At 52.7% G+C, this 20,998-nt stretch overlaps 6 protein-coding genes across 6 annotated transcripts; 2 read left to right on the top strand and 4 right to left on the bottom strand.

The window, feature by feature from the left end:
* Positions 1 to 25: 25 nt before the first annotated feature.
* On the bottom strand, positions 26 to 1,598 carry F5Z01DRAFT_748045 (uncharacterized protein; the record flags this gene model as incomplete). Its single annotated transcript, XM_046266978.1, has 2 exons — positions 1,241 to 1,598; positions 26 to 1,213 (listed from the first exon to the last, which is right to left on the bottom strand). Exons 1-2 carry the CDS (start codon positions 1,328 to 1,330, stop codon positions 26 to 28), a joined length of 1,278 nt encoding a protein of 425 aa, XP_046121123.1. The 5' UTR covers positions 1,331 to 1,598.
* Positions 1,599 to 3,613: 2,015 nt separating this feature from the next.
* On the top strand, positions 3,614 to 6,533 carry F5Z01DRAFT_617296 (uncharacterized protein; the record flags this gene model as incomplete). The annotated part of the gene is made up of 3 exons (XM_046260968.1): positions 3,614 to 3,958; positions 4,025 to 4,301; positions 4,351 to 6,533. The coding sequence occupies 3 exons, from the start codon at positions 3,614 to 3,616 to the stop codon at positions 6,531 to 6,533; spliced, it is 2,805 nt and encodes a 934-aa protein (XP_046121122.1).
* A 302-nt stretch (positions 6,534 to 6,835) lies between these two features.
* On the top strand, positions 6,836 to 8,896 carry F5Z01DRAFT_647950 (autophagy-related protein 17). The gene has a single exon (XM_046263017.1). The coding sequence runs from the start codon at positions 7,230 to 7,232 to the stop codon at positions 8,682 to 8,684; it is 1,455 nt and encodes a 484-aa protein (XP_046121121.1). The 5' UTR covers positions 6,836 to 7,229; the 3' UTR covers positions 8,685 to 8,896.
* On the bottom strand, positions 8,811 to 10,465 carry F5Z01DRAFT_457266 (TfdA family taurine catabolism dioxygenase TauD). Its single transcript, XM_046259885.1, has 2 exons — positions 9,889 to 10,465; positions 8,811 to 9,837 (listed from the first exon to the last, which is right to left on the bottom strand). The coding sequence occupies exons 1-2, from the start codon at positions 10,207 to 10,209 to the stop codon at positions 8,938 to 8,940; spliced, it is 1,221 nt and encodes a 406-aa protein (XP_046121120.1). The 5' UTR covers positions 10,210 to 10,465; the 3' UTR covers positions 8,811 to 8,937.
* Positions 10,466 to 10,722: 257 nt separating this feature from the next.
* F5Z01DRAFT_679858 (plasma-membrane choline transporter-domain-containing protein) lies at positions 10,723 to 12,469 on the bottom strand (the record flags this gene model as incomplete). Its single annotated transcript, XM_046265558.1, has 4 exons — positions 10,723 to 11,043; positions 11,096 to 12,133; positions 12,201 to 12,251; positions 12,284 to 12,469. 4 exons carry the CDS (start codon positions 12,467 to 12,469, stop codon positions 10,723 to 10,725), a joined length of 1,596 nt encoding a protein of 531 aa, XP_046121119.1.
* A 777-nt stretch (positions 12,470 to 13,246) lies between these two features.
* F5Z01DRAFT_696657 (uncharacterized protein) lies at positions 13,247 to 14,900 on the bottom strand (the record flags this gene model as incomplete). Its single annotated transcript, XM_046266290.1, has 2 exons — positions 13,247 to 14,219; positions 14,349 to 14,900. The coding sequence occupies 2 exons, from the start codon at positions 14,898 to 14,900 to the stop codon at positions 13,419 to 13,421; spliced, it is 1,353 nt and encodes a 450-aa protein (XP_046121118.1). The 3' UTR covers positions 13,247 to 13,418.
* Between the last annotated feature and the right edge of the window lie 6,098 nt (positions 14,901 to 20,998).

Here is a 20,998-nt window from a genome sequence, read left to right as displayed (position 1 = left end):
CGCCTAGTCGCTCGGACTTTCATCATCAATTCAAATCAAGACCACTCAGCTTCTCTTCCAGGGATTGCTTTTGTTCGTCATCAGAAGAGGAAGTCTTGAGTGACAACTCTGGCAAACCTTCGTCGATCACACCAGTCGACCCTGTTCCGCTCGAATCCTTTGATATGTCTGACCCTGCCACCTCAATGGCTGCATCAACGCTCTGGAGCAGTCGCTGCGGCCCGGCGTCCCGTCGAAATCTGCCGTGGTGTGGTTTGCGTCTGAGAGCAGCGCCATCCCGGACCTGCTTGTTTCCAAAATATCTCCGGCGCACATGGGAAGAGTCGCTATTCAGTTCGACGCCAATTGATGAGCGCGGCGTAGTTGGTCTTGGTACATGATGAGTCTCACTTGGCGCACAAATAATCGATCCTCGAACCGGCCTAGAAAGACTTTGCGCTGAGCTCATGCCGTTGGGAAAGGCTCCCAGCATGGCGGTTTCTGTGCGTCTTGGTCGGGATTGTCTCCTCCGCCTCCCCTTGGAAGCTTGCGGCGGCTTTTGGCTACTCCGGCGAGGGTGAATCCATTTGGCAGGCTTCCGTGTCAAGTTGATGGCATTCAGGATACGTGAAGGGCGGTTGTGACGAGCGAGATTGACGTCCTTGCTCAGCTGGCAACGATTCGCCGCCTTGGCGTGCAACTCATACTCGATAAAGTTGCTGAAGCCATGAGTCTCGCGTAGGATAAACTCTGGTGCTGTCCAGGCATATCGGCTCAGGCCTCGCTCCGAGTACAGCTTGGCTGCAAATGACGAGGAGCCAATATTCTCATCCAATCGACTCGGCCGCCTCTCTGCGTGCCGAAGCAAGTATTCCAAGTGTTTGCCGCCAGTTTGCTTGAGAATCCTTGCCCGTTTTTGCGACGTGGCGACATATGGCGGTTCCCACCGGGAGTACTGTTGTCGCGCGTCTATCCGGTAGACGTGCTCATCTTTCCACCGACTGCCAACGCTTCTGAGGGGGGTCAAAAGGTCCGTTCCTTCGTGGCTAGATTGGAGCTGTGCCAGACCCGGCGGCGGCTTTAGGGAGTCGCTGTCGGCCTTGCGCAACAAATCGTCTATTTGGCTGTCTTGACTAGCAGTGGCCCCTGTGCGAGTGCTGCTGCCAGTTGATCCGGTTGATGTTGATGACCTCGATGACCATAATGCTCCAGTGTTACGGCCGTGGTGGTTTTCCTAAGCCCTAGTCGGCTGCCCATCCACCGGATGTAGCTGAAATGCATTTTCCGCATCCCTCGCTGGCTTCTCAGACCGCGGGTGGCGGATGCCAAAAGTCTTCAATTTGGACATCATGGTGGACGAACGTGGACGGGTCTGCGCGTCCCTTGCAAGCGGTGCGGCGCGCCTCGATCTTTATTGATGCAACGGAGGAATGAGAATGCAGGTTTGGAAGATCATTCGCGTTTCTCCCGCGAGTCGAAGAAGTTCAGGGTGGCGACGAAAGAATGATTGGAATTGTAGCAGGTGAAGTGTTTTGGTGATCAATCAGATAGAGTCCAGACACCTTCGAAGGGAAGGTAAGTCGCTCCTCCCTCTGTTGATCAATATCCCTCCATGTCACGTGGTCCTTCATCTGAAGTCCCGGAGCAAGAACTCCCCTATTTCAGTTTCGTATGCTTTTATCACGGACATTACATCAAAAGTTCAACGATTTACGTAGGACGATAGCCAGAGATTCCTCACCGCTCACCTTCCCCAGAGCCTGGCCGCCGGGGAGATGCAGCCACCCCCCAGTTATCGGGCATGCACCCGCCCTCCCGCGGCGCAGGGACCCCAGGTGTCAGCATCCACAACAACGACTTCGAATCCCAACTTGGGCGCACTGTACAAGTACTCCGTAGAGGACACAGAGCCGGCCGCATTTCACTTCCAAGTTATTTATCAGGCAGGCGTCCACGAGCGAGGGCCAAAATTGATGCCGCGCTGCAAGTCTTATACTGGTACCGACTTCTCCGCGCCTTGCGTCAATGGCTGTCGAACTTTGCACGTCGCCAACGTGGCCCAACGGGACGAACCGAGACGGATGACAAATGGCCAAAGGTTGTAATCAGGGACTGTTGCACAACAAAAGCATCACCGCGGCAGAATGCTCCCACTGTGCTGTACTGGACGAAAAATTGGGACCGCACACACTTGACTGAGTCAATCTTCCGATCTCGCAGGCACGCCGTGCTCGGGCGGTTGCGACTCGCGATAGCCTCATGCTGCTTTGCCTGCCGCGGTGGATGCGCTCTTGTCTAATTTGCAATCCGTTTTGAAATGCAGATCCACGCCTGGAGCCCAGACTGGCCAAGCAGAATCTCGAGGCTACTGTACAATGGGCCATGTAGTACCATGCGCTCGTTACTGGGCAAGCCTCGTTCATGCCCTCAGAGACAAAGGTCGGTAGGAGAGCAAAAGAATGGATCCCTGCCGGACCCTGCATTGATCCCGAGGCGCTACTGCGCATGGCGCAACAGTGCGGCTCGTCGTCATCTTCACCAGTTCGCGTGTCGACTGTCGACTGCCGAGAAGGTCAGCGTGATTTGTCCAAAGGTCTGATGCCCGAATTGCGCAATATCCCCGGAAAGAGAGAGTGCTTCTGCAGGCTTGCCACCTCTGGCTCTGCCCCGATTGATCGTCGCGTCTGATCGCGAGTCAAGGACGCGCACGCGCGATAATCAAGTGATAAGCAGCGATAGGGGATCCCGGTCACACCGACATGGCCCGCACTGTGACACTCTACTGTACAACTTGCCAGAGTCGGTGGTAATAAAGTAGGTTGGTAAGACTATCATAAAGAGCTGACGGAAACGCCCTTGTCAAATGCAGCACTGCACGTCTAGGTCTAATTCAGGAGGCATGCCGCTCGTTGTCATTGGCCAAGCGGGTGTGATGAGCTCTGACGGTCTGACCGCCCTTTGTCGCGGCAGACGGCTGGGCAAATGAGGCGAAGACAAGGCGGTCGAACGACGCTATGAGAGGCACTTTGCCTAATCACTCGTTACAAGTCCCCAGCTCCTCAACACCCGAACCCAACTTGCCAAGCTACTGTGCGGGTCAACGAAGACTGGAAGTGAGGCAGCTTGACTATCAAATCTGGGGAGTGTGGAGAAGCCCAGTCGCTGGAGTCTGGACGCCTCCGTTTGTCCGCCTGGGCCCTGACGACCTGGCTCAAGGTGAGCTGGGCTTCACTGCAACAGCACGGGATTCAGGATCTGGTGTTGATATGGATGGTCCGTGACCCGTCCACCTTATGACTGTCGTCCTGGACCAGAAGATAAGGACACGGACTGGAGCGTACAGTGCAACCAAGCACAGTAGCGGCAGGCCCAGTCCTGTCACTGTAAGATCCACCCACTAGTACCTGGTAGACTGACAAGGGCCAGTGGACCTCGAGGACCCCTGGATCCTGGACCCCGAGTCGACAACTCGAGTCGAGTTCGGGATGCCTTCGATTTAAAGATGTCTCCGACCTCGCAGAGACACATGGCCATTTTGCGCCTTCCATTCTCTTGAACGAATCTCTCTTTTTTGGCATTTCCACCTCTTTGCATGTCTTCTGTACTCCCAACCACCCCTCACACATCACACACCATGCATGGCTATAGTTCATCAGAAGAGTCTGAGGACCCCAAGCGTCCTCGCGCGCAGCCGGCGCAGAACAACAACAATGACCAGAAGAAGAAGCGCAAGAAGCGTCTCCCGCCTCAGCAGTCTGTCAACCGCATATGGAAGAAGTTCTCAAATCGCAAGTTCCACAAGGCACTGTCTGTGCTGCCGTTCGACCCAGTGCAACCACCTGCGTGCTCCGACCGCTCCAATGAGTTGCTGTCCGACGGGTACGAACGTGCGGTGGAGGAGTGTAGGCGCAAGGTGGAAAAGATTGTCAAGGAGTGCAAGCGCGTCAACCAGCGGTATCGCGACCCTGGCTTCGACTTGGTAGGCTCTGCCCTCTCGTGTGGCATGCGAGCAGCAGTACACAGATACAGACGCTGACACTTTTAGGACTGGGACTTCAAGTACGAGAAGGGCAACTGCCTCAATAGCCTTGGGTCGTCCAAGTTCGAGCTCAACTCGACCACTCTGCTGAGTTCCACAGCTTCCGTGCCCAAGGCTGTGAAGCGCGTCCACGAGATCTACGACAAGCCCACTTTTATGCGTGAGGTGAGCGCTGGGGATGTGAAGCAGGGCAGTCTCGGAGATTGCTGGCTTCTGGCGAGTCTCAGTGCCCTCGCGAATGTGGAGGGCGGCATCGAGCGCATCTGCGTGGCTCACGACACAAGTCAGTAAGAGCCTTTCCATGTGGTCAATACTCATGCTAACGGACGCAGAAATCGGAATCTACGGCTTCGTCTTCTACCGGGATGGCGAGTGGATCTATTCGATCATCGATGACAAGCTCTACCTCATGTCGCCTTGCTGGGACTCGCCCAGCATGCAGCGCGACTTGCTACAACAAATCGATCGCGAAGACATGGAGAAACACTACCGCAAGACGTACCAAACGGGCTCCAAGGCGCTTTTCTTTGCGCAGTCCCTTGACCAAAACGAGACATGGGTACCGCTCCTCGAGAAAGCTTTTGCCAAGGCACACGGTGACTATGCGTCCCTTGCTGGCGGCTGGATCGGTGAGGGTCTGGAGGATCTGTCTGGCGGTGTCACCACTGAGCTTTTTACGTCCGACATCCTCGATCTTGACGAGTTCTGGGAGAACGAAATGACGAAGGTGAACAAGGAGTTCCTATTCGGCTGCTCGACCGGCGTCATGGAGCACGGTTACGGCAACCGTGACGGCATCAGCGAGGGCCACGCCTATGTGGTCATGGACGCCCGCACCTTGAAGTCCGGCCAGCGCCTCGTGAAGCTCCGCAACCCCTGGGGCAAGCTCCGCAAAGGCCTCTGGGAGGGCCCATGGAGCGACGGCTCCAAGGAGTGGACCACGGAGGTGCAGGAGGAGCTCGGCCACAAGTTTGGCAGCGACTCGGTGTTCTGGATCTCCTTTGAGGGCATGATCAGCAAGTACACCCTGCTTGACCGCACCCGGCTCTTCCGCGAGGACGACTGGCGCTGCTGCCAGCGCTGGATCGGTGTCGACGTTCCCTGGAAGCCAGAATACCATGAGAAGTTCCAGATCAAGCTCACTCAAGACTCGCCCCTTGTCCTGAAGCTGACGCAGCTTGACGACCGATACTTCAAGGGTCTCCAGGGCCAATACACCTTTCGCCTACATTTCCGCCTGCACAACCTGGACGAGCCCGCCGGCGAGGATTACGTCGTCCGATCCAACAGCAACTACATGACGCAACGGTCTGTCTCGGTGGAGCTACCCGACATGCCTGCCGGCAGCTACGCAGTGTACGTCAAAGTTGTTGGTGAGCGCAACGCCCGCCTGTCTTCCGTGGAGCAGGTCGTCAAGCGTGAGTGCCAGGGACGCAAGGAGAACGACAAGCTCGCTCAGGTGGGGCACGCCTACGATCTTGCGCACAGCAAGGCGTGGGACCACATGAACAAGGTGGCCAGGGTTCGCCGTAAGCGTGAGCAGAAGAAGGCGTCCGACTGCCGAATGAAGGAACGTCGCCGCAACTGGGAGAAGCGTCACCTTAATAGGGAGGCCAGTCGCCAGCAGGTGGCCAAGAACAGCCAGAAGAAGATGAAGCGACGTGAGGCTTGGGAAACTGAGCAGCAGAGGCTCGACGAGGAGGCTGAGGAGGTCGCCAGACAGGCTCGCGAGGCCAAGCTCGCGGAGGAGAAGCCGGCAGCGGTTGTTGAGACTGCTGACAAGGCCGGTGACGAGGCAGACGATGAGAGTGATGATGCCGATGCTGACGAAAAGTCGTACGACAAGCTTGGCTCCGAGTCGAGCGGCACCCCATCGTTCACGCCCAAGTCGGACAAGTCCGTTCCCGCCTCGTCTGAGGAACGGAAGCAGGATGTTCCCGAGGTCAGCGGCGCTCCCCCTGGTCCGGCTCCCGAGCCCGAAGTCAAGCAGCCTGCCCGACAGCGTCCAAAGTACGACTCGGGCGACGACTCGTCCGACTCGCCCGTAGATGACTGGGACGAAGTCTACAGCAGCGACGACATGATCCGCAAACCCCGCCTGGCTCCTCAGCCTGCGCCCCAGCCCAAGGACGACTACGACAGCGAGGAGGAGAAGATGCCCGAGCCTTGGAACGCGATCTGCATCGTCGGAATCCTCGTCTACTCCAAAGACGCGCAGCTCGAGCTGCGCACTGTCATTGAGGGCGGCGAACTGCTCGAGGGCGGCATGGGCGAGCGAGGGGCAGGAGACCTCGACAATGCGCAGGCCAACGCTGGCGGGTCGCGCACTGAGGCCGAAACTAGGGTTGGCTACAATGCATCCGTCGTGGACCGTGACGGCAAAGTTCTCACACCTGGCGAGGGTGCCGTTCGCGATTACATCAACGTCAAGTCGGTGTCCTCGTCTGGGACGAGCACGCCTACTGTTACCCGGCTTGTTGACTGGGACAGCAAATTTGAAAGACTGAGGTTATAGACACAGGTGTTGTGATAGAGAGGCTGCTTTATGATGACGACGTGTTTGATGGATCTATAATGATGTTATATTTTAATTCCTTACCCACAAGAGCTGAATGGGATGGATGAGCGGGCGTTGCGAGAGCTTTTGATGATTTTTGTCGATCAGATTAGACTAGACAGCCTTTTTCCTAGTATTCAATCATTCAATGTACCATATTTCCTGAGTCTCGCGTGACTGACGATGAAATGATTAGAAAAAGGTGCTGAGAGTGATGACGATGAGGCAGTGTCAACAAATGACGCCAGTAAAGGCTTATCGCAAGCTACAACCTTATCTTATCTAATCGGCGCTACGCCTGCCGCTAACCTTGCCGTATGCAGGTGCACGCACGTACGCAGGCAGGCAGGCAGGCAGCCTACCTAATTAAGCGGCAAGCCGACCGTGACCACGACCGTCACCGGAGCCAACACCGCCAGCCTCACTTTCTTCCCCTGTTCTTTCTTTTTCCTCTTGTTTGCCTTTCTATTCCATCCCGTTCATTATTCATTACTCTTCTACTACAGTTTACGAGACGCGCTGGGCTTCGCCAGTCACCACCATGTCGTTCCCCGGCGATTGAGCCTACACCACGACCATACATCCATCCTCACGATACCTTTTCTCGATATACTCTTATCTACCAGCTCCCAGGACACCTCGACCGAGCCCATCATGGCAGCTTCATCATCAGCCTCCTCCCGACGGAGCCAGCACTCGTCGTCAGCCTCTCTCAAAGCCCCCTCTTCATCTTCCCGCCATCAACAACGCTCCCCTCGGACGTCGACGACCGACGCAACTGCCTCGACCGATGACCTCGTCAATTACCTGCTCGCCGCCAAACGCGCCCTCTCCAGCATGACCCTCGTCTTACACGGCCACACACTGACCAACACCGCGCGCACCCTCCACGAGGACACCGCCATCCTCGCCGCCCAGTCCCGCTTCCTGCGCGCCAGCATCGCCGATGCGGCCACCATTCTCGTGCGCCTTAGGAGGACCTTTCAGGGAACATACGACTGGGCGAGCAACGACTTCAAGAACCTGATACGCGCCATGGACGAGACGGACGGCGCGCTCGACAAAACCATGGGCATGCTGCGGAGCACAAGCGTCAAGAGCGTCCTGCGCCCGAAAGGCGAGGAGACGCGCAGCCTACTCGACTTTCTAGACGTGGAGAGCGTCGATGGGCTGCGCGAGGCCATGAAGAAGAGCATCGAGGAGCTGCAGGGTATACAGCAGTCCTTTGACGGGGACCTGTTGCGGTTCGACACGGACATTCGCAACCTCAAGAAACTCATGCAGGAGGCGCCGCCCGAGGTCGACCTGGCGGCAGACGAGCGCGCGGATCGCCTGGCGGCCCTGGTGGAGAGGTCCGCCAACATGGCCCAGTGCCTCTCCGACCTGACGAACCACTTTGACATGTGCGTGACCGCCATCCGCACGACAGAGGGGGCCGCGGCCCTCGCGAGGCGCAAAGCAGCCGAGGCACCGGGTCCAGACGGCGTCTCCATCTCTGGCGTGATAGCCGAGCAGGACGAGTCGGATCTGGAGCCCAAGACGGCCGAGGACAGGGCTGAAATGCTCAAGGTCGTCGTGCAGGACGCCGCCGAGGTGGACGACGTGGTCAAGGACATCCAGGACAACTTTGCCGCCATTGAGCATGATGTGCACGCGATGGACGAGGAGCGCGCGACCGCCAAAGCGATACACACCAACACCCTCGCGGCATACTCGGCCATTGGCGAGATTGGCGACCGCCTTGGCGCCTATCTCGCGGCCGAGGAGCATTTCCGCCAACGGTGGGATCTGGAGAAGGACGTCGTCCACGGGAAGCTGGACGAAATGAAACAGCTCCGCGAGTTTTATGAGCGGTACTCGTCAGCGTACGACGGTCTCGTGCTCGAGGTGGAGCGTCGCAGGGGCGTCGAGGATAAGATCCAGAGTATATGGCGCAAAGCCCAGGAAAGCGTGGACAAGCTGCTTACGTTGGACATGGAGGCGCGGGAGGCCTTTCGCGCTGATGTCGGCGAGTTCTTGCCCACAGATCTGTGGGACGGCGTGCAGGGTCCCGCGACGAGGTACGAGGTCGTGCCTGTGGAGGAGGGGAAGAAGCAGGAGGAGCAATGAGTGAGGGTTGGATATTAGGTATTGGCAATCTGCTTGCTTGCTGTACAGTATGGGTGGCGCTTGGGCACGTGTATTTGGTTGTTAATTAGTTTGGCGCTGTAGGATCACGGCGTTCAGGGACTTGGGTACGGTTACAGGCAACATCTTGGTATATCTATCATACGTGTTGATACTAGCATAAGATGAAGCTGTGGTGTTTATTGTGCCTCGCTGATGGTCATTGATCTCATTACTGTACATGCTGGCGCATAGCCTACTCGGCATCCAGAGGCGCCCTTGGTGGCGTATTATTCACCTGCACGCCACCACGCTTCTTCTCCTTGGAGTCAGGCATCGGCAGCGCCCAGCCGCCTTCAGTCTCGGGCGTCGATAGCCACAGCCGGAGCAGATGCCGTCTCGGTGCCGGAGGCGGGTGGTCCGTATACGCCGTCCTCGAGTGCAAGAGGTGCGCGTTGCTCACGAACTGAATGTCGCCCACCTCAAGCACCATGTGCAGCGCCAGGTCGCGACAGATCTGCTCCAGCGTCTCGAGAGCGTGTACTTGCCTCTCGCTGAGCGGTGGGATGGCGCCGGCGTCTGAGAAGCGCGTTAGACTGCGGACATAGTACGGATCCCACTTTGTGTAGACGCGCGGACTGTCGCCAGCAGGCACATTCTCCATATACACGACGGGCTGGCGTGTCCAGGGGTCCTGACCGTCCGAGACCTCGCCCTTGCGGTCAAAGTACCATATAGGCTCCGTGAGTGTCCGGGCCACGTCTGGGTGGTGTCTCTGGAGGGCGTTCCAGACGGCGTGAGAGCTGACGATGTCACTCTCGCCGCCCTCGAGGGCGCGGTGCGTGCACAAGAGGCCAACAATGTCGCCGTCGTCGGCGTGAAAGTACTGTCGAGCCTTGGTCCGGTAGATACGCACCTTGTCTATCTGCGAGGGGTCGTCGCCCACGTCCTTGACGTGCCCGAGGACGTGGCCGCGGCCGTTCTGGGAGAGGAAGTAGCCGAGGTAGGTGCCGAGACCCATGTAGGCGACGGCGTTCTTCCCGGGGCCCCATCTGTCGGCTGGGAAGCCCTTGAAGAGGATGAAGCCCTTGCCGTTGAGGAGGTCTTCGCGAAGGGCGCCGAGGAGCTTGCTCAGTTTGGGGAGGGGGAAATTGTCCTACCTCGTCAGCCACTGTCACCAGACAGGAGGGTTGAGTCTAAGATGTACCTTGGTGATGCCAGTCAGGGGGACGCCATTGGCTATGAAGCGATCGGCTGTCTCACTCAACTCCTGGATCTCGTCTTCGCTGAAGTGGTGAGTCCACTTCTCCGGCTGTTCTTGGTAGTCCTTCTTCTCCCACACGGTGGGGCCCGTGATCTCCGTGGGGAACTCCTTGTACGGCTTCAACAGGTCGTAGATAGGTGGATGCTGGCCAGAGGTGCGGATGCCATCGAGGAAGACGGAGGTGGGTGCCTCGTTGTTCCTGAACTTGCCAGCCTGGACCGCCTCGATGGGGTGGTCGTCGTATACCAGGGCGCCAGGAGCCATTGTATCAAGCTATTACTGTCTGGATGGATTCTGTTCGACTGATTTTGACGCATTAGCGCCTCATGACCGCGAGCTCCCCTTTTATATTCGGCAGTGAGTGACACTGACACAGATGGTTCGGGATGATGACATGCGATGGCGTGCTCGCGTCACACTATCACGAACAGCACCAAAGAGCACGGGCACCCCCGCAACACGGCCGCGGAGGAATGACAGCGACCAGAGATGAAGATCTCTTCCCTGTACAGTTGGCAGAGTCTGAGCGGTCCAATTGGGCGTTCAACCTTCAGGGTGGTGACTGCGGACAGAGGTGGTTGTTGGTGGTGGAGCACAGGGGGAGGCCAGGATGGCGCCATATCATGGGGTCCAGATGGTGCAATAGCATTGATGCCCTTCTAAACGGTATATTTTAAACGACAATTTAATTAAGCGGCACTTGCCACGGTGCGTATCGGACAATCCAGAATCGAACACCTGAACCCCGCTGTCCACTCATCCACACATGTCTGCGGCTCAGCGATCCCGAATGACCTGCTGGACCTTGGGGTACACCTTGCACATCTCGGCGTAGACCTCGGGGTGCTCGCGCCACAGGACCTGGGGATCCCAGCCAGCGGCGACGAAGATGGTGTTGATGCCGCTGACAAGAGGCTGTGTGATGATCAGGGTGATCTGCATGCCAATGAGGAACGAGAAGGCGAGGACCACGGCCGTGTACTGTCCCTCGTTGTTGTAAGGGGGGTCCTTGAACAAGAGGTAGAGGTATGCCAGCAATGCGCACGCATAGGCCACAAAGAGACCACCAAAGGAGACGACGGGCGAGATGAGACAGTCCTGCGGTCATGTTAGCTGACGAAGGCTCTTTTGGTTGGAAAGCTGTCCTTACATTGATCAGGGCATCGATGCCACGGTCCTTGACCATCTTCCAGGTGTCCTTGGCCGCGGCAAAGTAGGCCTTGCCGTAGAGCGCAATGTGCACAAAGGCGTACTTGTTGAAGAACTCGGCGGCCCACTGCAGGATGGAGATGATGCAGCCCAGGATGCAGAACACGACGTAGCCAATGGCGCCACCGATGCCGCCCTCCTGGGCCGCTTGACTCTGGGCCGCTTGACTCCTGGCCACGGAGCAGATCATGCGCAGGAACTGGATGATGGCCAGGAACAGGCTGCCCAGACTCACGGAGCCGAAGCTGTAGGTCAGGGCCCTCTTGGCGGCGCCGCGCGTCGCGCCCTTGGCAGGGTGGTGCGGGTTAAAGTACCAAGAGCCATAGATGCCGGCGATGATGACGTGGATCGTGTTCTTGATCCATTCCGACACCCAGTACATGGTGAAGGTGACAAAGGCGATCAGGCCGATGACCTTGGCCTGGCTGCAGCCGCCGCTCGCGCAGCTCGGGTTGTTGTCCGAGGGCTGGTAGGCTGTGTAGATGGCGACCAGTGTGACGGAGAACCAGGCGGAGATGGCGGCGGCGAGGAGACCGCCCACGAAGCTGACAATGTACGTGTGGCCGTACTTTCTGCTCACGTCCACGCTCGTCTTCAGCATGAGGGCGGCGAAGGGGATGCGGGAGATCCACGTGTAGAAGCAAAAGGCCATGAAAGCGGCGAAGATGAGGAAAACGATGCCAGCACTCCAATACTTCCTGATCAGATAGAAGATGGCCGTGCCGAGAGCGAAGACGATATTGAGGATGCCGGTGACCCAGATGAACTGCTTCGGGAAGGTTCTGGCCAGGGCGAGGTAGCCGAACCCGAGGACGAGTGCGACGACGAGCACAAAGGCAAAGAGGATGATGGTGCCTGTATCGAGAGAGAAGGTGTTGTTGTCATTGCCGATGCCGGTGCCGTAGACATTGCGGTGGCTGGAGTATCTGTACAGCGAGAATGCCGAGACGACGACGAATCCAGCGAAGAAGAGGATCAGCTATTCGTTCGTAACGTTAGCATCAGAGCACTGCGTTTCCTGTCCTCATGCTCGTTGCTTCACGTACCAGGACACCAGCCCACCAGTCATTCCACTTTGGCTTCTCGATCTTGACCTGCTGCTCGAACCCGTTCTTCTCGTCGACTTCACCGTTGAACCCAGCGTTTGGGTTGGGCGGCGCCTGATGTTCATTCTGGGGGGGGGGTAAGGAGGTTGTTGATAGTTCTGGTTGTATCCCTGTTGCGGCTGCTGCTGCTGGTATGGCTGCTGCGGTTGGTAGTACTGCTGGGGCCCGTTGCCCTGCTGGGGATTGTAGTAGCTGTCCGCTTCGCCCATGGTCGCGCCAGGACGACTACTTTCGACAATGCTGGGTCAGCGATGCTGTGATAGCGATGGCGACTATAGTCGAAAGATGAGAGGAGGGGGGATGAAATGAAGAATGGGCGTCAGAAAGTCTCGAGCGCGCGTTCAGCTTGGCAGCCCGTACGCAGCAGTCGCGCGCACCAATAATGCCCACCAATAATGCCCGGGAACGGCCACACTTGCCGTGAGCTACTGACGGTAGCCTCTTTGCTGGCGTGAGGTCATCTAAATCACAAGAAATGCGCTTGTCGCACGCAGCCATGACAAAATGAATCAACCGATGGAGAGCTTTTCTACTGGTTAGGCCACAGCTTCATGTGCCGGTATTTCTGTCGGCAATGATGCGTGGACTTTCGATTCCAAGATCGCCATGACCCCACTTGGACTGGGACTGGGAATGCGATTGGCCAATCGTGGTAAACTCTGTTGCTGCAGGGCCTGATCTTGGCGACGCTTGGCGCTGGAACGATTCGCAGAAAAACAGAGTCGGCCCCTAGGACGCGTAAGTCTTCATTAAGCATATCTCACAGGAGTCAGGAACAAGGGGCATTCGTTTCTGTTCTCGCTCGTGTGCCATGGTCAGAGGCTTTTCAAGATGACCCAGTGGGCACCTAAAGTGACTGGAGATGCGTGAATGGTGAAAGCTTGCTGCCGCATCCGGCCGGCGGCAGTTCAGTGGCCCCTGGTGCGGGCCGGGGTCTGCAGCACACGCGTATCGATCTCAACTACCCTGCACTTTAATCACGATGCTTAATGATTGATAATGATTGACCAGCTGTGAGCATAGCTTTGCGATACGAGTCGAACATTGTATGCTCTGTTACAATGATCTAATAAGGTTGTCTTCAGAGTGCTATGTAGCACTAAGCTCACATGCTGGGATATGTCTAGATGCATCCCCAATCTGACAGCTTGGACACATTCAGACCAACGTCTTCTCAGCATTGCGAGCTTTGGGAACAGAGTGACCGCAGATCATGCCCACCCAGTCATACTCCAGATCGAGCTCGCGGTTCCTCTTCCTCGCCCAGTCCCCGAGCTGCGCGAAGTGTGCGTCCGGATGGCTGGCCGCCTGGTCGTCCCTCAAGCCGAACCAGATACGGCGTGCATCGAGACCAGCATGGATGATGCGCTTGTAGTCAGGGGCTTCGGCGAATAGGACCTTGAGTAGAAAATTAGCCTTGAAGAGTGACTCAAGGACTGTACAAACCTTGTAGTAGTGCTTGGTCCACCTTCTATACTGGGCCATCTTGTCGGGCGTGTCACCGTCGCCCCAGCGGCTGATGGAGGGCTTGCCTCTTCCGTCAATGACAAGGTCGACGGTGGTCACCATCTTGGGCTCCGACAAGATGGCGGGCACGACGCTGCCGCCCTCCCAATCGTACACCGATGTGACGTACGGCTGACCCGTGTCGTCCTTGTCAATGGTCATGTTGTGCACGCCGAAATCACCGTGGTCGAGCACGAAGCGGTACAGCTTCTCCTCCGACAGCCGCGTCGTCGACCGGGGCAGAACGCGGGGGACCAAGCGGAGGAGCGCCTCTCGCGCCGCCTCCAGTTCAGGTTTGTGTGCGTGAAACCCCTTGTCCAGATCGATATCTCGGCCGCGGTGGCCCAGAGTGGCCTCAATCTTGGCCGTCAAGAGAGCGATGCAGAATTCGCGACTCGGCTGGACGGAGATCGGGCAGTCTTCAATGGGCTCCCCAAGGCTCCGTTCCCACACCTAGTTGGAGCAGAATGCCTCGGGGAGCTTGAGGTGGAACACGGCTGCCGCGGCGCGCGCGCATCGAGTAAGGAGAGTGATCTAGGCAGGGTGAGAAGCTGCGCGCTCGGCAGCGGAGTCGAGGCATACCTTCTGACGGGTGTTTAAGATTCTCCATCTTGGGTAGTCGTACGTGAAGCCGCCGGCCTTCTGGAATAGGAACAGTCGTCGACCTTGATTTGTCTGATAGAAATCGCTTCCCGCGCGAATAGGGTCCCGATGATGCAGAGGACGGCAGTCAAAGGGGTACCCCAGGACCGACAAGGCATCGTACGCGTCGAGTTCGAAACGGTCATGCATCATCTGCTCGACCATGGCATGCGCGTCGAAGCCAGTCTTGTTCAGGTCACCGCGCGAGACACGCGCCACGATGATGCGCTGATCATGGAGGCGGACGCAGAAGCCAAAGTGGTTGGCGCCGTGGGTGACGAGCGGGACGTCCTCGATGGTCGCGCCGAGGGCCTGCTCGATCTCGTGGATGAGCGCCTTGACGTTGAAGTGACTGCCAAAGGGGCTCTGCTGCTGGTGGACGCGGGTGAGAAGGCCGGTGCCATCCCAGTGCTGGCCGTCGACCAGCGTAGGCCAGGGGTCGTGATGAACGCACTGCTCTCCATCAGTTTCCCCCGGCTTTTCGGGGGTCATGTCTCCGCAGGGAGAGTACTTTGATGCGTCGTCGATAAGGTGCGTAGTGAGAAAGTTTATTCTGGCGGCAACGGGGCGTCACAAAGTTCAGTTCTCTTCGCAGAGCGTGATGACAGAGAAAGGCTGGGTGCTCTGGAGGAGGAGGAGGAGGAGGAGGAGGAGGAGGAGGAGGAGGAGGAGGAGGAGGAGGAGGAGGAGGAGGAGGAGGAGGATCGTGAAGGATATGTCAAATCTACAGTCCTGGGCGCGTGAAACGTCCAGCTTGAGCATGGCCAGGCGGGAAATGGCAATTTTGCTGATATAGCAGAGTCCAGTCCAGTCCCATCGTCCCAGCCAGTCCAAGATGAGACGGCCAGGTGAAGGCGGCTGTGGGCAGGGTAGGGTTGCCCTCCATCGCCGCACACAACTTGGCCATTGGCGATGGTCCAGTCGATAAGGCTTATGATAGTACTACCCCAATGGCGAGATGCCGGCGCCTTGCAGAGCGGGGAGCCGTCTGATGGTTGACTGCTACGAGGCAGGAGCTACCTCGACACTTGTCGTTGTTACACAAGGCAGCCGCGGGTCACGCGACCTCTTGCTCTGGCTCGCCTAGCCATGCCGATTGGTCGCGCGATCGTCTTGAACCGCCATCTGATTGTCTTTGATTGCCATCCGACTTCGTCTGGCGCAGATCTGAACCGTCGTGCAACGTCGCGGAAGTACGCCTGGGACCCGGATAGTGGCGCGCCAAAACCATTACAGAGAGACGACTGGAGCTGGCGATGATAGAGGAGGATGCAAGGTGGCAGTCGCTTTGGTGGTTGCTCGTGTGTCGCACAGCACGCAGCAGGTCATCCAACTAGGCACACCAAATGCATGATGACTCTGACTTGCCTGAGTCACATTGGCTCCTAGACCGGTGATGGATTTCTGAGAGTGACAATGGCGCTCGGAGTTGGCGAAACTCGCGAGAAGGCTAAAATGCTTACTGCTCATCGCTAGCGGTCTCTTCCGGTGCCGGATCCTGGTTTGACTCGACTTGTACGGTGGGATATTAGATCACAAGGTGCCAACGGTATCAATGACCAATGCACAACCACCACACAACACACATACGCACCCTCGTTATTATAGCCTCACCTAAAGAGCTGCGCACGCTATAGAATTTAATTCTATAATAAATAAATTAATTTGCTATGATCTAGCGATAGTAGACTTCGTGATAATAGTATTTATTTTTTATATAAGGCGTGTGGTGGTTGTCACGGAGGCGCTAAAGTTCTTAAGCAAGATATATATTCGTATTTAATTAGTTATAAAGTGAGGCTATAAGTGAGGTTGTAAATAGCTATAAATTTGATCACGACCGCCGCGCCCGGGCGGTTGGCCTAGCTTCACGCCGTGAACGGCGAGGTCGCACCTCTTTATCAACGCTACCCGCTATAGGCGCCCTTGGCCTCTTCCTAACTACCTTATAAGGTGCCTTAGCGGGTGCCTTATCGGCTGCTTTATCGGGTGCCTTAGCGGGTTCCTTATCGGCTGCTTTATCGGGTGCCTCAGCGAGTGCTTTATCGGCTGCTTCGTCGGGTGCCTTAAGGGCGCCGATCTTAGTTAGCAAGAGGTCTATATTATCCGACGCTTTAGATAGGGCCGTGTCGCTACGTGTCCTACCCGCTAGGTCTTATAGGAAGGCTTTAAGGCTAATCGGCTCGTAGGGTGCTAGATTTGGCTCTGATTTAACCCGAATTAAAGCTAGCGTTAATTCCCTTTGCGACCGTTCGCCTAGCGCCGTAGTGTGACGTTCGGGTCAGACTAACTATAGGGTAGGTAGATCTAAGGTCGGTTTATGAACTAAGTATACTAGGATGTTATTGACTTAAGCGGTCGGGTTATAGTCTATATGCGAGATAGTAGATCTTGCGTAGATAATTATATTAATAGCTAGGGAGCTAGGTAGAGACTAACTATAGTAAAGCTAGGCTTCCTATATACTAAGGTGATTATTATCCCTAAGAATAATCTATTCTGCTTGTTCGTAGTAATTCGTGATAATCGTAATAATCGTAGGTGCGATTATTCGTATAAGTAATAATCGTGCCGTGAATAGGTGGAAAATAGTAGGGTATGCCTAGAAGCACGTGAAGGCCGTATATTAGGTCGTAATATAATACCCCTCCTTCCGAGATCTTATCCCTAAGATTATTTATTACGCGCCTTTCCCTAACCTATTGGTTTTAGTGAGTTCCTTCTCCTTTAACTTCCTCGCTATATCCGGCCGTGTCGCTAAGCGTGCGTAGAAATCGTCTTCCGATACTAAAGAGCGTAAGATCCGTCTTCTCGAAACTATTTTCGTATACTCTATCGAAATACCTACTTGCTCTAACTATAAGCGTCGCGGTCTTAAAACTTATTAGGTTTCTACCGATAATTCCTCTCGTTGCGCTAAGTGCGTTTATTTAAACCGCTTAGCCTGCGACGTTAGTGGGGTTTCTACCTCGTAGTTTCGTAAGATCGCTAAATAATATTAGAAACTCGAGACCGAACTTAAACGAGCGGAGGAGAAAGTCCTATGCCTCCGAAAATAAAAGAAACTATAGTTTAAGAAGATAATAAGAGCTATATCTCGTGGTATTGATAGCGTGGAGGAGCTAGAACGCGTGGAGCGGGAGGAGGCTAAGCGCGAGTAGAGGCGGTTAGAAGTATCGGGTTCCTCCGCTAGTCGCTCCTTTACTAAGAACTTCCTAGGGCCTGACTTTATATAGGCGTAGGATATTATATACGAGGACGTGCCGCTCGATCCTTCGATCTTAGCGGATTTTAGTTTAGCTAGGTCCGATAGAACTATCGTAATAGGTGGCTATAGTTCGTGAGGTATTTAGCGGGTTCTTATATATTTTCGTTACTTACGTATCCCTTTTACTTAATAAGGTATCTAGTTTCTCCGTTAATTATTTGTTTATCGATTATTCGTTCTAGTTCGTAGAGTTCCTCTAGAACTTCCGGTTCGTAGTTTATTTTTGCGTTTTATAGTGCTTTCTTAAGTAATAAGATATAAAAAACTAGGTATATCCTTATACTTAAGGGTAGTAAAAGTTTATAGTTAGTGTCTAAGATAACTTCGTCGATTTTAAATAGTCTAAGTTTTTTATAGTCGAGCTTTAGTAAGGGTCGAGTTATTATAAAATTTTTACGTAGTAGGTAGACTATATCTCCCCTCCGAAAGATCGGTCCCTTCGATCTTTTCTTATTATAGTATTTCGATATTCGTATATATACGAATTCGAGCTATCTTTTTATATATTTATATAGTAAGCGTAGTTAGTCTGCTTTAAGTATTGCTTTTTTAGTAAGAGGTCTATCCCTTAGTATTTTACTACCGAACTCGGGCTTGTATCCGTAGTTCGCATAGAATAATAAGATTTAAGTTAATTCTATAGGTGCGCTATTATAGGCGAGTTAGGCGAGTAGTAACTTCGAGACCTAATCGTCTTATTCATAGTTAATATAGTACCATAGGTATTATTCTAGTGTCTAGTTTAACCTTTCTATCTATCTATCCGTCTAAGGGTAGTAAGCTATACTAAGCTTATATTTAGTTCCGAGTTAAGCTATTAGAGCTTGCTAGAACTTCGAGGTAAATATCGTTCCTCGATCCGAAATAATTTCTTCCGGAAGGCTGTGGTTAGCCACGATATATTTAAGTACTATATATGCGAGTATTTCTATATCTATTGCTTCTTAGTATGGTAGGAAATATCCGAATTTGCTTATTCGGTCTATAATAACGAATATACTATTATATTCGACGTTAGATCCTAGTTCCTTTAATTTAGGTAGCTTCGTAATATAATCGAAGGCTATTAATTCCTATAGTCTTAAAGGCACTAGTAGTAGCTTTAGTTCTCCGTATAGTTTATGCCGTATAGCCTTACTATATGTATAGTCTTCGTATTATCCGACGATACGTACGACGTCTACTTTAATTCCTTAGTAATCGTACGTTCGTTATATTCGTTCGAGAGTCTTCCTAACTCCTTAATATCCTGCCGTAGGGTGCGTATAAATATTAGTTAAGATTTCATCGCGTAGCGGCGGTAGTATCTAGAGTAGTCTATTCCTAATAGGTCCTTTTCCCGTTTCTATTATATAGTCGTCCGGAACTTCTTTTTCGTATTTAGATACCTAATCTAGTATTTTATCGTAGTATATAGTATTTGCTTCGACTCTAAATATAAGGAGGTTAAGTATTATTTATATATAGTTTCCTTCGTTATTTTATTAAAGTATCTAGCCTTTTGCCTTTTATACTTCGGTGTTATAATCTAGTCGGCGGCTAAGTACGTCTACTCTATTATTTTCCGATCCTTTCCGATAGATAATTTTAATATCGTATTCGGCTAGGAATTTAGTATATCGTACTTATCGTAAGCTAAGTTCTTATATCGTAGCGAAGTAAGAGATATTTTAGTAATCGGTATAAACCTTAGTCTTAAACTTCGTTCTTAGTATATAGTGCTTAAATTCTTTAATAGCGGCGATAATTACTAAGAATTCTTTATCGTAGATAGGGTGGTTTAGTTCCGCGTTGTGGAGTTTCTTCGAAAAGAAGGCGACTAGTCGTAGATTACCGTTATCGTCTCGTTAGCTAATCTACGCTCCTATAGCGTAGTCCGATATATCTATTTCTAATTCGAGTGGCTTTTCGGGGTTATAGGTTATAAGCATAGTATTAGATATTATACTATCTCGTAACGTTTCGAAAGCCTTTCTTTATTCTTTTCCGAAGTAGAACTCCTTTTTGCCCTTTATAAGTTCTATAAGTAGTACTACTATCTTCGCGAAGTCGCGTATAAAGCGCCGATAGTAGTTTGCGAACCTTACGAATACTTATACTTCCTTAAGGTTATTTTCTAGTAAGGGCTATTCCTTAACTATATTAATCTTTGCTTATTCTATTAGGATTTCGTTTGGTCTAATTATATGTCCGAGAAAGATAGTCTCTTATATATAAAACGCGTACTTCTTTAGGTTAACTAAGAGGTTCGTATCTTAAAGTATTTTTAGTACCTAATAGACGTATTCCTTATATTCTTTAAGGGTCTCCGAGAAGATTAGGATATCGTCTAGATATACTATAACGAAGATATCTAAGTACTCCCTAAGTATATTATTAATTATTCGTTAGAAGGTAGCTAGAGTATTAGTAAGGCCGAATAGTATTATTAAATACTCGAATAGACCGAACTTAGTGCGAAAAGCTATTTTCTATTTATCTCCTTTTTTTATACGGATTAGGTTATAGGCTCCTTTTAGGTTAAGAGCGGTAAACTAGTTCTTGCCGTGAAGTCTATCCTTAAGCTCGTTAATAAGCGGTAGGGGTGTCCTATCTTTAATCGTGATATCGTTAAGCTGCCGATAGTCCACGATTAATCGTAGCTTTCTATTTTTCTTTAGTACGAATATAACGGGGTATCTTACTTCCGAGGTAGAGGTTCGAATATAGCCCTTCTTAAGTATTTCGTCGATATATTCTCGTAGTATCTTAAGTTACTTCTAGTTAAGGTTATAGAGTTTATGGAATTTAGTCGAGGTTCCGGTTTTAAGATAGATTTCGTGATCCTATTGATTATATTAGGGAATACCCGTTTTAAGGGTTTCCTTAAATAACCTACTATATTTACGATATTCTAGAGGCACGTTCTTTATTCGTTCTTCTTCTATCGTGGGTTTTTTTTTCTTTTTTTCTTATAAGGCTTAGTTTACTTCGAATATCTTTTATATAATATTAGCGATAATTCGTTTTCCTTATTTATATCGTATACCCGGTTATAACGCCTTCTCGGTCGATACTATAGCTTTTGCTTACTTTAGCTCGCTTATATCTTCCTATAAAGATACTCTAGAGGCTAAGTCGTCGCGAATATTCGCTTTCTTCTAGCTAAATAGTAATTATCGCGTTATCGTGTCTATCTACGCTAACTAGCTAATACGCTAATCGACTACCGGATTACTTCTCGTTAACTATAGGTAACCTAGTATTATATCGTATTTATATAAGTCTATAATATCAAAGACGATTATCTTATAGTATCCTTATATCGCTGCGTTAAGATAAT

Source organism: Emericellopsis atlantica (genome assembly GCF_019669845.1).
Source record: "Emericellopsis atlantica unplaced genomic scaffold F5Z01scaffold_5, whole genome shotgun sequence".
NCBI classification, from domain to species: domain Eukaryota; kingdom Fungi; phylum Ascomycota; class Sordariomycetes; order Hypocreales; family Bionectriaceae; genus Emericellopsis; species Emericellopsis atlantica.
Note: the sequence above shows the minus strand (reverse complement) of the source record. Positions and strands in the feature narration are given on the sequence as shown.